The sequence below is a fragment of the Delphinus delphis genome, chromosome 7 (assembly GCF_949987515.2).
Source record: "Delphinus delphis chromosome 7, mDelDel1.2, whole genome shotgun sequence".
Taxonomy (NCBI): Eukaryota; Metazoa; Chordata; class Mammalia; order Artiodactyla; family Delphinidae; genus Delphinus; species Delphinus delphis.
Genome location: NC_082689.1, coordinates 18,730,503 through 18,747,356, shown reverse-complemented (window position 1 = coordinate 18,747,356; position 16,854 = coordinate 18,730,503). Strand labels below are relative to the sequence as shown.

General features: G+C 47.3%; 1 protein-coding gene across 7 annotated transcripts in view; it reads right to left on the bottom strand.

The window, feature by feature from the left end:
• Positions 1-16,854, bottom strand: part of NHEJ1 (non-homologous end joining factor 1) — a 77,371-nt gene that overhangs the window by 31,895 nt on the left and 28,622 nt on the right. The window contains exon 7 of one of the 7 annotated variants that reach the window (XM_060016090.1): positions 12,958-13,155. The exons of the other annotated variants lie outside the window; for them this stretch is intronic. Within the exon in view, the coding sequence (XP_059872073.1) occupies positions 13,069-13,155 (87 nt within the window). The 3' untranslated portion in view covers positions 12,958-13,068. Of the gene's footprint in view, positions 1-12,957; positions 13,156-16,854 lie in introns of those variants that run through there. 7 annotated transcript variants of the gene reach the window in all.

Here is a 16,854-nt window from a genome sequence, read left to right as displayed (position 1 = left end):
TTAGAGAGCCTACTTCTCCTTCCCTCCCTCCCTTCCTTCCATGTATTCAACAAATACATTTTGAGAGCTTACACGTGCCAGGCATTGTTCTAGAGGCACTGGGTAGATGGCAATCCCTGCCCTCATTGAGAATCCATGCCTTCACAGAGGAGGAAAACAACATAATAGAAAAGTAAAATCTGGGGTACATTGGGTAATGATAATTACTAAGGAGAAAAACAGAGCAGGGAAAGGGGACAGAAAGTACTGGTGGGGGTGGGGGTGGGTGGAATTTTAGATAGGGTGGCCAGGAAGTCCTCAACTAGAAGGCACAGGGAAAAGGCCTGGAGGAAGAGGAGGAACCAGCCATGCAGGTATCTGGGGAAAGAGCATTCTTAGCAGAGGGCCCAGCGAGTGCCAAAGGCCTGAGGTGGGACACACGTCTAGGATGTCCAAGGAAGACTAAGGAGGTAGCCACTGAGGCTGGAGCCCACATCCCACTGTTCACATCAGAGTTCTTCCTCCACCTCAGATCCTGCGGCTCTGATCACCTGTTGGACTAAATTGTCGAAGCCAGGAACGTGATCACAAGCAGAAAAAATGTAAATACCTTGGTGAAAGGGGGCACAGGTCAGTAGGTAAGATGAGCTTAGTATTAAAGTCTTTCTTATTATTTAAACAGCGCAGAGTTCTTCTAAATAAAATCTCATCCATTTGCACAAAATCCCTCCAAGGAACAAAGGTCATATCCCCTTAACTAAGGACCAGAGGGAAAAATGGCTAGCTCAGAATCATTTGTTAAATGATTTTAAAGCTAGAAACTAGAATAGAATTTACTCTTCATACCCAGTCCGATGCTCCATTATTCATCAGATCATAGCATATTAAAAACTGGAGAGTCCTTAATAGATTATATTACGCATTCTCCTCATCTTACACAAGAAGCAGCTACCGAATTAGAACCCAGGGCTCTTGGATAAGAGTTAACACTCCTTAGAAAGCAAAGGAGGGGGATAGTGCAGATTTTAAAAGAAGGGACCATTTCTCTCAAATCTCACATTTCTAGAGTCTCTCCTGCAGAGGGAGGTGATGGTGATGACATTAGGATTACTGAAGACTAAATAGTGTTCTCTGTCCCCTGACCCCTAGAAAAAGTCTGTTATCTCCACCTGCGAGGCCCACTCCCCTTTCCCTAGCTCTCTTCAGCCCAAATGTCCTTTGTGAGACAGAGCCTGGCCGAGCCAGTGGGCCGCAGGTCTGGAGGCCAGATGAAGTCTACAGCATGGATACAGATACGTACACACACACAGACCCACACAGTCAGGGGGAAGGAGGGAAAAGGAAAGCACACACAACACAACACACCAGGGCAGCTGCAGAAAACAACTGCTTGTTAAGTTAAAATTAAACTCTGCACAAATATTGACCTTTGGAGGGGACAGAAACCGGTCCCATATTTACCAGTTTTATAAATGGGACTGACCACAGCTGCCCCACGCGCTTGGCCAGCATGATGGCAGGATGGGGCGAGGCCATGCTTTGGGGGTGGGGGATGAGTGAGAGGGGCAGGAGACGTTTTAAACACTCTCTTAAACGTAGTTACTACTGGTAGGTCAAAGTTCCCAGAAGCCTTAAAAGAGGAATTTCTAGGAAAGCAAATAAGGCAGTCTCTGAAAGTGGGGGGTCAGAGAAGTAGGGATAGAGAGGAAAAAGGAAGTGTCAGAAAGAAAAAATTGCTAAAAATAGTGAGAAATATAACAGAGATTGAAACTGAATGGAGAAAACACTGGGGAGCTTATCCTTTTGAACCCTGGCCCTTGGTCAAACCAAGAGTCATAAGGTAGAAGACCAGGTGACCAACTTAACCCAGTGGAACAATCTAAACTGACTTGGACTGAGTCTTGGCTCTGCTGCTTACTTGCTATGTAACCTTGGGAAGCGCAGGGACCCCAGCTTCTTCATCTGTAAAATAGGGGTAGTAATATAAAAACATTGTCCTAATTCACAGAGACCACAACCAGAAGACGATGTAAATGTAAGCACTTTGCCAACTATAAATACCACACAGATATAAATCATTACTTTTATTAATTCTATTCCAGCTAACTATGCACCTTTATGCTCCAAACTGGCCAATAAACTGCAGTCTCTCTAAGAGCAAAGGCAGGAGGGGTCAGAAGGGAGAGGCTGAGCTTCCCCTTAACTTGTTTAAAAGCCTCCTAACGGCATATACCTAATCCTTCCCTTGCTGCAGGATGACAGGGAGGCCAGCTTGCTGCAATAGTCCCCAAAAGCCACACTCACAGCTGCAAAAGGCCTAGATAAGCAGGAGGAGAAAGGACTCATCAGTATTATTTCCCTGAAAGCTGATCTCTGGCAACCTAAGGTTTTGCAGGAACAAACATCACAGACGCTGGGCAACTTAGTTCTGTTCCAAACTCTGATGCCTTCACCCTCTTTTATCCTTTCCTTTACACACATGACTTTGATGATCAATAATAATACACATAAAAGGCCTGGATCCAATCTCTACACAGGGCATGATAACACCCTCTCCCCCAGTTATGCCACCAAGAATCACAATTCTGAAAGTATTTCAACTTTGAACAATACATGAAAAGGTTTTGCTGAAATTAGTCACCGGTTTTATAGAAAGCTCCTGTGCCTTTACGTGGTACACTGTTTACACTGCTTATACTCCACACCTTAAAAGCATGGGGTAGGCAAGCGTCTATCACTTACGGCACATGAGAAAGGTAGTGATGAAATTAAAGTCCTTTACCTCCTCCTCTGTACTAACCAGACACGTCACTAGTATCTTCCAACTCCGCTTCACTTGTTCAATGTTTTACCTTAATATATTACAGTTTATATTGTTAAACGTGTGTCATAAAACATAAACAATGTACAGCACAACCATGTCAGCAATTCAGGAGGAATTTCCAACGCTGCAGTCTCTGTGGTCACAGGACAGGAAGATGTTTTTTTTGTTGTTTTTTTGCGGTACGCGGGCCTCTCACTGCTGTGGCCTCTCCCGTGGCGGAGCACAGGCTCCGGACGCACAGGCTCTGCGGCATGTGGGATCTTCCCGGACCGGGGCACGAACCCGCGTCCCCTGCATCGGAAGGCGGACTCTCAACCACTGCGCCACCAGGGAAGCCCAGAAAGATGTTTTTTATTTGGTGCACCAAACACATGCTGAGGCAGAGACTCCCAACAAATTGGGGAGCGGGAGACAGACAGGAAAGAAAAGGGGAAGAGAGTGGGGAAATTACACTCCACGTGGGGAACCAGCTTCCCTGAACTGTGATCCAAGAACTTAAAAATGGAATCATTGTGAATTTCCATAACCCTCTTCCTATGGCTTTATCCTTCTGCAGGGATAAAGAGAAGTGATATGCCCCCAGGTCCAGCTGCTCAGGGCCTCTAAGAGCTTTTGTTATTCTTTCATAGAAAAGAGTTCTCTCCTCACTCCCCCCACCCCCTTTCCCACAGGCAAAGGACTCCTTCTCTGTAAGTTTTAGTTCCATCTTCCATGAACTTTGGAGAAGCCAAGCTAGCTGAGCTAGCGGACCTTCTCTGCAGGAGCCTAAGATTCCTTACCTATTAAGCTATACCCAGAACTGATATTGTTTTCAAGTATTCCCTACTTCTAGAAAAAGGGAAATAGATGTTACCGTAATTAAGAGTGTCATCCATTTAATACTCCAAAAAAGTCCATCCTCACTCGAAGTGCCAGTGCTCCCAGGAGAAGCCCTGAACAGAACGTGTCAGTCTGTCACTCTTCAAGATCCTCCTGCCTCAATGCTCTCATCCAAATAAAATCAATGCTTTAGATAGGGAGGTGTCTAGGCTTGGAAAATGGTACAGGAGCTGGAAACAAGTATCTTCAAAAGCAAACTATTCTTAAGTAGAAAATCACAGCTAAGTAAATCTCCAAGAAAATAATAAAGGGCACAATGGGACAAGCGATTATTATCCAGCAGTTAGAAGTGACGCGTCCAAAGGCGCTTGACGAGGGGGTCTCTTGACCCTCTACCCACAGCTTCACCTGTGAGACCCTGGCGATCCCCTCTCAGACTAAATACAGGCTGCCCAAATTCAACGGAATGCAGCAAAATGCAGCCCCACTTAGGATTTCTCGTTGAATACTGCTTGTTTCAGTGATCTCCTGCTCTCTCCTAGCCAAACTGGGAGACTGACCTCTCAGAGCAGCCCCTGAGCAGATCACGTGCCAGGGCAGATTCCCACTTAGAATGCCTTGGCTTGATCAAGCAAGCAAAATGTCTTTCTTGGGGGCTTCAAGACAGAAGGGCACTTCAATATCAAAGATGACAGCTCCGCAAAGGCTCCAAAGGCCTATTCAGGCCTTTGAGCAATGCTTATTCAGGCCTAAGAAATACAAAATGAAGCCAAGGTCCCCAGAAATGCTCTGATGTAGCCCAACAGTAAGGTCAAGACGGGGACTCTTACACAGGGCCTGGATAAGGCTGGGAGCAAAGCGAAAGCACGAAGAAGGGACCCACAGACCTGGAGAACATCTCCATACACAAGTGCACATCTATTTCCTGTCTGAGGCTCAGACACTGCAGAAGTTTTTGACTGTGTAAGAACTATGTCTGTTACCCAGAAACAACTAAATTTCAAGCACATTAGGAAGCATCCTTCTCTGGTAATCTCTGAAGCCCCTAGAGAAGTAAATAAGGAAACACTGCTACCGGGTACCAGTGAGTGCTGCCGACTCACCAGCCCTGGGAAATGTCTGAACAGAGTCTTATTCAAGCCAAGGGAAAGCGCTGTTAAAATACACAAAACTCCTTTGACTAATGTGAGAGGGGGAAAGAGCGTCTATAATTAACAGAAACTGTCACAGGCACTGGGGGCTCCGACATGTTCAACGCAAACTGCTTGAAAAGACCTGGTCTTCTAGAAGAAAGCTGGGATTTGTGAGTGGGGAATCCAAGAGGCTGGGGATAGCTTTTCCAAAAGAATCCCACCATATTTAAAAAAAGAAGAAGAAAAAGAAGAAGAAAGAAGAAGAAAAAGGAGAAGAAAAAAAGGCGCGGGTGGGGTGGGGGAGAAAGGAAAAACCCAAACCTCAGCTGAATATTTTTCCACCACTGGAACTAAAAAGCAGAACAGAAGGAGAAAAGTCTGAATGCAACCAGTTTTCAATCAGGGCCTAATTAGAAAGAAAAGTGGCAGTGCTATTATTACAGATCTGGGGAGGAAGAAATGCAGTCAATGACTTTCGCTTGGGCTGAGCCATCCACTTGAAAGCTGTGATGGGACAATTTATGGTGAGAGATGCTGGAGGGGAAGGGAGCAACAGAGAGAGCGGGCCTAGGGGCTGACTGCTCATGCCAATCAAGAGCCAAAGCACATAGTCAGAAGCATTTATTGATCACTCGCAGTTTGCAAAGCATCACATGAAAGGCTGTACGGAGGACTAGAATAAAGATCGTGACAGATGTAGCTCTGACCTGAAGAGGCTTATAAGCACTATCCCTGCAATAAGCACCCAGCTCTTAACTCTCAGCCACTATATACACATGCACGAGTCTTCAGAGAAAATTTAACCTCGACTTCTTTTACAAAGTCCACTCTGACCACTCATGTGGCCTGACTCTGCATTGCTCCCAGCTCCCTCCTCATTTCCACACACGAGACACAGAGACCTCACGAGAAAAAACAGGCCGTCATGGAATATACTTCCTGAATGAAGCTACCTGGATTCGCCTCAGCCCTCAAGAGAAGCCAGTCAAGGTCTACACCCTGGCTCAGGCAGGCTGAGACATCAAGGTGGGGAACCTGAGAAGAGCTGGAGGAGTATATTCTGCTTTCCTTATGATCCTGAAGGATTCAGGTCCATTTTCTAGGTAAAAGTCATAATGCATGAGAACAAGCAGAAAGGAACTAGGGATGGGCACCCTCATATACACATGGCTATAGGAAGGAAGGGGTCAGCTAGTTCCATTCCATATTTACAAAAGAACAAAGCAGTTTGATTGGTAGAAGCGTGAAGTACTTTCTTCCCTTGCTCTGGGGTACCCTCTCCTTTGTTGATTTAGTTCAGGCAACTTGGAGGAGGGACAGGAAGGGCTAGGGCAAACATGTCACAGCCTGCAGTGAATAGGGCCAACAGAAAGGAGAGGCAAAGAACAGAGCTGAGAGGAGAGGAAAAGAGGAGAGGCCTCTCTTCCCATCCCACAACCTGGGCTCCATCCAACACAAAGTTAATTCCTAACCTCGGCTCACCACCCTGCCCACTGCTTGCATGATTTATCCCCCTATCTGCCTGCGTCGCCTTTACAAGCCTGCTAGCCCTGCACACCATTATAAAAGCTGTCTGTGCTGCTGGCTCGACCTGGCCTGGCCCAGGCTCTTGCCACAGTAACCCTTCCCCACGCCTACATTTTACAAGCCTTCCACCATCATGGAAATCTGAAATCCCACGAAAGAACAGTAAACATCGCAGGGAAAAGAAAATACCTGGCCAGGCCACTCTGGACAGCAGAGTCACAAACGGACTGATGTCTATAAGCCATGGATTAAGCCCTCTAGGCAATAACAATGAGCTGTCTTCTTGCTTGAGCTCAGTTGGATAATAACAAAGAGATGTACACCCAGATGTGCCAATCCTTCACGGGGCACAGCCAAGCATCCTGGTGCCCTGGGAATTCCCAGGCTCAAAGAATCAGCCAGAATGTCAGGGAAACTCACGAGTAAACACAGGTGTCAGGTTTAGAGAACCACGTGGAAATGTGAAATTTTAAATAACATAAAGAGGCTAAACATTATTCAGACCACAAACTAAGTCAGAATCAGCTCCATCACCTTCTTATGGGCTCCTCAGGGAGGCAGCATGGCGTAGTGGAAAGAGCATGGGCTTTGGATTCAGCTGACTCACTTTGAAAGCTGGCTTCATCACTTACGAGCTATGTGACTTTGGGAAACTTACATTCTCTGAATCTCAGTTTCACTCTCCATACCATGGGAAATACCAACTCATAAAAAGGTGGTGAAGAGCAACAAGATTTGTAGCTAGAGGATCCAGCACTCAAGAGGTACCCCAAACGGTAGCTATTATGATCATCAGGGATGTTAGACATCCTAAAATGGGGCGGGTGGGGGTTCTATTGCTTCCTCACGCAAATTTTAGCCTGCTGCACAGGTTTCCCCTTTATTCTAAGAAAACTTTCCCTTTCTAAACCAGATTCCACCGTTTCATCTCCTGGCCAGAGAATGAGCCAAAAGGGAGGCCCCAGGGGGAGTATTCTTTCCTACCCACTGTCTTGAGTACCCTTGTCACTTCATTACTTTGAACTCATATGACCCAGTTGTGCTCCGGACCCTCCTCACCAGGCCCCCGTTGGCTCCTCCGGCCTCAGTTCATAAAGGCTCTTCTTCTTTCTCTTCATATGCCTCAAGGGAACCTCCCACTGGGTTCCATTCTCTTCAAGTGCCTGACTGCCCTATTACAGCAGAGTCTAAGCCAGAAGTCAGGGTTCATACCTTCCCCAGCTAACTGAGTGGAGAAATGGACACTAAAGAATTCTCCATGAGTCTCTGGAGTTCCAAAACGCTCTGCCAATGAGGCTGAGTGCTCCCCAGAGCTCTGTTACTCACTTGGGGGTAGGCAGTGGGGACACGGAGGGGGAGGGACGGGGGAGAGCAGGGAGAGAAGAGAGCCTTGATTCAGGGGCCAGACTGAGTCCGTGCCACAGGCCAGGCTCCGCTGAGGTTTCTCGGGTGAAACACGCCTCTGTGATGGCTGTGCCTGTGAAGCGGATGGAAATGCCCATAAAGCCGTATCAAACCCTGCGCAGAGAAGGACAGGGATATATATAGAACCAGGAACCAAAGGGGCCACAGGGGATTCAGGCGGACAGCTCCGCCCAGCCCTTAAACCCGCCCCGGAGAAGGGGGGAGGCCCAAGGAACAAGCTCAAGGAATGAAGGTTGGAGACAGCCCGGCGGGTTTGCGAAGGGAGTGGGGAAAGCAGGGGTGTCGGGGACAATGGGAGAAGAGAGCTAACGACTGGGCTGCGGGAATCAGGGCTGGGGAGCCGTGCCTGCTCCAACACCTGGAGGCCAGAGAGCCGGCCTCTGAGTTTTGGCAGATCCTGAGGTGACTTCTAACACTCGCTTTGGTGTCCTACAGTCTGGACAGTGTCCTGCTGCCTTCTCAGAACCAAAGAGCCTCTCATGAACCAGCTTTCCCTGTCCTCCTCTGCCCTCCTGACCAGCACCTCCGGTTTAAATTCATCCAGGGGCCAGTGTTCTCCATTCCCCACTCCCTTAACCCCACTCTTAGCCTCCCAGAGAAACTGGGGTGGGGACAGGTCGAAAAAAGAGATCTACCCATGAAGAAAGTGTCCCGAAACAAGAAAGGTATCCCAAGATGGGCATCTGTCAAAAGACAGAAAGAAATTCACAGAAAGGCTCACAGAATGAGGCGAGAGCCTCAGAACCCACGGCATCTGGTAGAATCAGGCCCTGAAGAAGACAGTCTTGCCAGGCACAGAAGGTGAGCTGGCCCTTCTTCCACTCTTGGATTTGCTGGGATCCCCCTCTCCTCTCCAAACCTCTGGTCAAAGTAGGACATTGGAGGTACAGTCCCTGGGTGAGGGGGAGTGAGCAGACACTGAGCCCGCAAGGATTTCCTACCTGAGCAACAGCCGGGGCAGCCAGTCCCCCCTCCCTGTCCCCAAGAGAACCCTTCCCTCTCTCCACGTCGCGTCTTCCCCAAGTCAGCGTGAGAAGTAGGACAATGTTTTGGCGCCACCTGCTGTCTCTTCCTGACAGCTGAGTACACTAGATCCTAAAACTGGATGGACCTCAAATTCACCTTCTTCAATTCGTCACAAGCCCTAAAGGAACGGAATCCAAACAATGGACAAGTCCAGGGCTCCACGCTTCTCCCATTCCTTTGGACTGATGTCTTAGGAACCCCAAATAGCCAGAACCTTCTTAGTGGGTTCTGAGTTCCAGTCTTAACAGCCGTTAGTCTGTGAGGTTCCTTCTCTAAGAGACTTGCTGATTTGAGAACTGTGAACACTCAACAAGCCCTTTCTCTAGTTAATAAATTCCATATATTTAAAAAATATTTCTGTATCACACTGTCTGGTTTTCTTGGTTTTAAGTAGGAATTCTAATTTTGCACCGAGATGACATGATCCTTTGTCATCAAACAGTAGAATGAAAGCAGTGTCATCACCGAGCAGTGACTTAGATATTTCACGCTGCTCTACCATTCCTGTGGTCCTCACTATGGTCTGGGCAAACATTCTAATAAGCAATATGCTCATCGAGCGGTCAGTTCATCTCACAAATATAAACATTTGTTCATCCATTTAACAAATATTTCTGTAGCACCTACTATGAACGAGGCACAAGCTGGAGGTACAGTGGTGAACAAGACACACAAGCACCCAGCTCTCATGAAGCCTCCATTTTAGCATCATTTATCTGATTCTTTAAGGTAATCTAGCAATTTCTCACCCATCTTAAAGAATATCTAGGTGAACAGCGAAGATCAAGAAAAAATGTAAACAGACTTTGTAAAGAGACAGAATGAAGAAATATAAGAGGAAGGATATAGAGGGGGACAATGAATGTGTATAGAAAAAGAACTGTTAATATTATCCCTCCCTCATATCCCTTCTGAAGAAATGTTTTTTTCCTAAAACCCATTCCTGGACCTAACTCTAGGCACTGCATGCCAGCTTCCAAGGTCAGCTTCCTCAGACCTCAAGAAGGATCTAGTAGGTCTTTAGTAGAAAGTATGAAGGGATGCCTGGGATTGACAGCTTAAATTATATGCAAGTATTTCCCCAAATGTCACCATAGGAAATATGTGTGGCTCCATAAAAAGTATTGTCATCTGGTAGAAGAGGGAGAAACTTCTGCTAGGCTGTAGTACAAACCAGCAACTCGAGGGGAATAGAGAGTTAACCATAGAATCTTAGGGCCAGCCATGCCCTCTCCTATTGCTTTCCAATTGTTTCCAAGCAGGGACAACACCTGTCATTAGGGAAACGGTCTTAAAGAATTCTAGAGGGGTAGTTTCCAAAGCTTCCCTGGTAACATTACAGTCAGGTAAAAAAGTCTTCTCTCCACCTCAACTATATCCTTATGCTATAATCCAAGTTTATCCTTTCTTGTAATATCGTGTATGAAATGTAGAAAAGCGTATCCTACAGATGATAAATTTTCATGTTTAAAAAAACGAGCTACCGCTCAATCTACTCTCTCAATTAATTAATCCCATTTTCCTTGAATATATTTTTCTTTTTTTTAATAAATTTATTTATTTTTATTTTTGGCTGCATTGGGTCTTTGTTGCTGTGCGCGGGCTTTCTCTAGTTGCGGCGCGAGGGCTTCTCATTGCAGTGGCTGCTCTTGTTGTGGAGCACGGGCTCTAAGCGCGCAGGCTTCAGTAGTTGCGGCACGCGGTCTCTAGAGCATAGGCTCAGTAGCTGTGGTACACGGGCATAGTTGCTCCGCGGCATGTGGGATCTTCCCGGACCAGGGCTTGAACCCGTGTCCCCTGCGTTGGCAGGCAGGTTCTTAACCACTGCGCCACCGGGGAAGCCTGGATACTTTTTTAAGAATTCTGTTTCCATCCCTTTTATTATTGTCCTGATCTTCTTATGGGCACTAAGGCCCCATGCATCTTTCAAACATGACACCAAAATCCTAAGTGGCCAACTAGTGCTACAATGGAAGGGTGGCCTCAGGCTCTCCTACTCTTCTTTTAATTATGCAATCTGGAATTATGTTCATCTTTTTAAATAACCAAACTATGCCAAAAACTGTATCACAGTTGGGAGCTCTTACTAGTTAAATCTTTCAGAAAAAAAAAGGGAAATTTTCCCACCTAGGAAGTAGAAGGATACTTTCTAGGAAAGAAGTTCTATTAAATAAGATACTGGAATAGCTGAAGCATCTGACAAAAGGTGTAGCAGGCAAGGCTGGTAAGCAGGGCACCCGGGGGAGGTGGCATTTAGAGGGGCTTTACACCTTGTTGAGGGTTGTTAAAGGAATCGCAGGAAATTCTATTTTTCTTTCCTTTCAAGAGCTCCCTGGAAATCCTTCACTAATTTCCTCACAGAGAACGACTTCCTCGTTTGTCCTCGCTCAGCGCTTTGTGTACGTCTCCGGAACAGTACTCTCACTTTGGATAATAGATATATGAATACCTAACTGTCTCCGCTTCTCTTCCACGTGCCTCTTGGGGCAGGAATCCCTAGCACTCACTGAGTACTTACCAGTGCTAGTTTCCTACCCCACAGAGTACCTCACGCAAGAACGTAAACCCAGCAGTACTCAATACACACAGGACAAGGACGATGGCATGAACAGCCATCCAGCACAACTCTGCTAAGTTGTCAGACCAGTTCAGGATATTGGCATGAAAATTCCTCTTTCTCTTGGCCCAGACATTTACTCTTAAGGTTTGCCTTCTCCTCAAGAGACTCCAGGAAATAGAGCTAGTTTTAAGTTCTAGAAACTCTAATCATTCCTGTTTTCTCCAAGCTAAGGGCCCGAAGGAAGGCTGCAGATACCTCATGAATATTGATGAGCCTCTGCGGTCACATGAATATTAACAACACCCTGTGGCTTTCGGGAACAGCAGCCCAGCTAGAAGGTCTAATATTAACCTTGGCTAGTCCCAAAAGGTGGGAAGAGCATATGCCCATACGACTCCGTGATGAGTAAAGAGCGAATGGCAGAGTCTAGTTGGGGGTTAGCCCCTATGCAAACGCTGGGCACAAGGGCAGTTAAGAAAGGACTAAACATTGTGCCCACGTCCCTGGCACTGAAGACTCTGTTATCTGCTACCCAGGCAGAAATCCCCAATTCTCAAGCTCTACAGAAGTAAGGATGCAGAAACTAAGTCTTACTCAATTCAGAGAAGAACTGGTAGGGATACCCTGACCTAGATCAATCAAGAGCTACAGTAGAGGGGTAGGGAAGGTTCAAAGTCAGATCTCATTGGACAGAAACCAGAATCAAATAATAAGGCTCAATTAGGCAACAAAATACACAGTTAGCAGGTCACACATTAACAGTAATGAAAGACCTACAGGCTGTGGAATTTCCAGCCCTACACCTTCCGTGAAACAAGCAGACACAGAGACCAATGACTTGGGTTTAAGGGAAAAGATGTTCTAACACTGAAGGAGCAAGAGATAAGAGGGATCGGGTTCCTTAAGCACCTACAGATTCTGAACCCAGGAGACACCAGTAAGAATGATGACTGTTATGAAAAATACATAAATAAAGGAAAAGTACCATGAATTGAGTTGACCAAAGAAACCCAGCCACCACTGGCCCTGGGTCTAAGCTCAAAACCTACTTCCATGGCACATGACAATACTATTAAAAGGAAAGGCAGGGGCTTCCCTGGTGGCGCAGTGGTTGAGAGTCCGCCTGCCGATGCAGGGGACATGGGTTCATGCCCCGGTCCGGGAAGATCCCGCGTGCCGCGGAGCGGCTGGGCCCGTGAGCCATGGCCGCTGAGCCTGCGCGTCCAGAGCCTGTGCTCCGCAACGGGAGAGGCCACAGCAGTGAGAGGCCCGCGTACCGCAAAAAAAAAAAAAAAGGAAAGGCAGGTTAAGTGCGCCATGCGAGGATTGGAATTAATGCTAATAATAGGATTCCTGCTGCACTTGCACACCAAAGCAGACTTTGCTTAAAACTAGAAAACACCTCTTTACTCCTCTTGCCTGATCCTACCCAAAGGCCTTGACCCCCAGCTCTGTCTGCACACCTGACCCCGCCCCCTTCGCACACACTCCAGAGGAACAGAGAGGCCTGTGGGCCTAACCCCAGCTGAGGTGGTGGAGGCCACAACTAGGAAGAGGGTGGGGACTGCTCATGGAGCTGTGTTCTGTCACACAATTACCATATTATGTAGCTCTAATAAAAAGAAACACTTGAAGCTTTACTAATGCCATATAATAAAGTATTTATAGGATCCGGGGGGGGTGGGGGGCGGGAAGAGGAATCAGAATTGTAATTGTTCGCAAGAGCCCTGGCAACAGCACCCCCAGTATTCATCACATAGCTCAACTTCAAAGGGTCAGCCTGGGCCACCTGGCTGGCTCTCACTAGCCCCGATCAAGGTGGCTCCACTCCCTCTCCAGAACAGTCTGCCTCTGACTTCTTCCTGGTTAACAAAGAAAGAGATGAGAAATTGAAAGGACTGGGAAGGAAGCAGAAGGAATGTCCGCAGAACTGTGTGGAGGCCTGAAAAGGCTGGGGACCAGAGTACAGGGGACGGCAGTTGAAAGAATGAATGGAATGTGAACTCTAAAAGGTTCTATTCTGAGGCTAACCGTCTACATCTCACCATCCAACATACCTGACAGTTTCGAAATTTGCCAAAACAGGGTTCTCTGTCATTGCACTCTCCCCTCTGCAACCCCTCTCACACTCGCCGAGCCGACCCTACACTCCACTTGCAGCCACCAAGAGCGCGGTGCGCTTCACACGTATGACAACCACAGCGTGGCCCATACACACCCCCCTCACACACGGTCCCTACGGCCACAGCATCTCACACACAACACGCTCACCACAGCACACTCCTCCCCACGAGCTCTCACTGGCTGCCTGGATTTCCCGGGCACCTTCCCAACTTAAGACACATCCTAGATAAAAACATTTTCTGAGTCTACAACCCTCTTTAACATTTCAAAATTTCCTATTACCCAGAAAATCTCCCCAAAGAGAGAGCAGTGAGGGCTGTGGCATTATTACAGAGGAGACTATAAACAGAACAAATATAGAGCTGCTTTATTACAAGGCAGTGTGGGGTTGGTGGCTGGCTGATTACAGGGACACTCCCCAGAGCTCTCTGCAGTCCCAGACCTCAATAAAGGCCAGACTAGAGTCGCTTTCAACTGAGGGGCAATTGGATCCGGGGGGCCCCTAGAATCTCTTCAGATTCCAGGCCAGGATATGAACCTGCCTTGGTTGAAGATAAGAAGGAAAGCAAACACAATCTAAGAACAGCCATGCTTGGCAAAGAGCCACCAGACCATCTTCTCAAAGGCAAACACAATTAGTAATGGTTTGGGTTTCTTGAAATCAACAGATATCAAACTTCAGATTAAAAAAAAACAACTATTAAAAATCGAGAGCAAATTGATAGATTTAGAGACTGCAGACATCAGGGATGGTGTAGAGTGAGGAGACAGAATGGATTCGAAGACAGAAAGAGAAGCAGTGCAGCCTGAGTGACTAAACCAGCCCATATTACGCATAAAATCATAGAAGGAAAGAGTGGGAAATCCACAAGTCTTCTCCTCTGGGCTCTGGGCACACGGCGTCCCTTCCTGGGTGACTCACAGTGGGATCACCTTCACCCCTGCTTCATGTGGTAAGGGCCTCTTTATAAGGAGACACACCGCGAGCCTTCTCCTCCATCGCTGCAAGCCAGGGGGATTGCGTCACTGACCTCCACACACACTCACTCCCTCCTCTTTCCAGCCGGCCACCACACAAGGGATCTTGTCTTGTGGTCCCCGCGATCCTTTCATCTAGGCTCCAAACCCACTGTCACCTTGGCCCTGAATCACTCCCCAGGAGACACTGGGAAAACATTGCTGGACAAAGAGCGTCTGGGTCCTATATGGCTAGAATTTACTGATCCCTCCTGGTGAGAGAACGCAGGCCACGCTCTTCCCTGCCCAAAGGCCAGGGCGCAGGAATAATTTTGAACCTAGCCTTGTGGCCAGCTCTGCCTACAGACTAGGTTTCCGCTGATTTGGGTGATACCAATTCCCTCCAGCTCCCAAGAGCTGAAGGATAAAAAGGGCTGAGAGGCAACCTTAATGGTTCTAGCTCTGCCTTACTTGTTCAGTGGCTGAGAAATTGTTAGAGCTGGAAGAGGGCTAGCAAGTATCCCACCCAGTTCTGTTCTCATCCCACTTGGCTATCCTGTTCCCAGGGCGGCCCCAAGGGAAACATTTTGGCAGCTGAAAATGTCAGTGTTTCTCAGATCCTTCTCCAAGATAGAGGATTCCCCTCCAACTGCGTCTCAGCTCATTTCTATGTCCCGTGGTCCTAACATTTTTCCTTGACCTTCTGTGTGATAATACTCCAGTTTGGTGCTTGGCCGTTTTTTCTATAATTTCAGACCTGTGTTTCAATGGGCAGAGTTAAGAAGAGTTACAGGAATGCTTTTTACTCTCTGAGTATCCTGCCTTCTGAAATATATTTCATTAGAACAAGAGTCTCTGAGACAGTGTGAGATAGTGGAAAAAAGCTCTGTACTAGAAAGTCAAAGGATGAGGTTCTGCCTTCAACTGCAATTACTTGTGGGACACAAGGTCACTTAATTCTCTTAGCCAATCCATCATATCTCCTTAATCTGAAATGGCACTAGTGGAGTGAAAAATATTTTTATGTAAATTTGTTCTTTCTTTTTAGCCTTTTTAAAAATCTGAGTAGGTGATCAATATATTATGTTGAATTTTCCTCAATGAAACCTGCTCATTTCATCAGATAGTTATGAGAATCAAATTAAATAACAAAGGCAAAAATTCTCTGCAGAATACATAGCACCACAAAATTTGCTGAGTACTTACAATGGATGAGACAAGTTAAACAAGACCAATAATACCCCTGCTTTCAGGGGCTCCCCTGGTGGCGTAGTGGTTAAGAATCCGCCTGCCAATGCAGGGGACACGGGTTCGAGCCCTGGTCTGGGAAGATCCCACATGCCGCGGAGCAACTAAGCCTCTGCGCCACAACTACTGGGCCTGCGCTCTAGAGCTCGTGTGCTACAACTACTGAGCCCGCATGCCACAACTAGTGAAGCCCGCACGCCTAGAGCCCGTGCTCTGCAACAAGAGAAGCCACTGCAATGAGAAGCCTGCGCCCCGCAAGGAAGAGTAGCCCCCGCTTGCTGCAACCAGAGAAAGCCCACGCACAGCAACAAAGACCCAACACAGCCAAAAATAAAAATAAAAAATAAATAAATTTATTAAAAATAAGAAAATATCCCTGCTGTTGGGGAACTTACCGTGTAGTGGAAGGAGCCAGAAAAACCAGTAAGTACAATGCAGTGTTGATAGGGCCTATGATAGAACAAATAAAGTAGCACATAAGGGCTTCCCTGGTGGCGCAGTGGTTGAGAGTCCGCCTGCCGATGCAGGGGACACGGGTTCGTGCCCCGGTCTGGGAAGATCCCACATGCCGCGGAGCGGCTGGGCCCGTGAGCCATGGCCGCTGGGCCTGCGCGTCCGGAGCCTGTGCTCCACAACAGGAGAGGCCACAACAGTGAGAGGCCCGCGTACCGCAAAAAAAAAAAAAAAAGTAGCACATAAGAAGGGCAACTAGGGAATTCCCTGGTGGTCCAGTGGTTAGGACTCTGTGCTTCCACTGCTGGGGGCCTGGGTTCGATCCCTGGTAGGGGAACTAAGATCCTGCAAGCCATGCGGTACGGCCTTAAAGAAAAAAAAAGAAGGGCAACTAGCCTGAACTCAGAGGGCCAGGGAAAATTCCCTGGAGGAAGTGACATCTTCACTGAAATCCAAACAATAACAGGAGTCATCCAGGTGAGAAGGTTTTGCTGACGGTTGGCAGGAGGTTTCCAGAGGGAAGAGCATGTGCCCAGGACTAGAGATAAGAGAATAATGGGCTCTAGGAACTGACAGCCGTTCACTGAAGTGAAGATCTGGGATGGGTTTGGGGGTGTAGATTTGGAAGTGTAGATTTGGGGGTGAGTGTGGCCTAGCAAAAGAGTGGGAGAGGTAAGGAGACGCCAGATCATAAAGGGCCATAATGGTTTTACTAAGGAGTTTGGACTTTATCTTAAGGTCAATAGGGAGCCACCGATCAGTTTTCAGCAGGAACACGT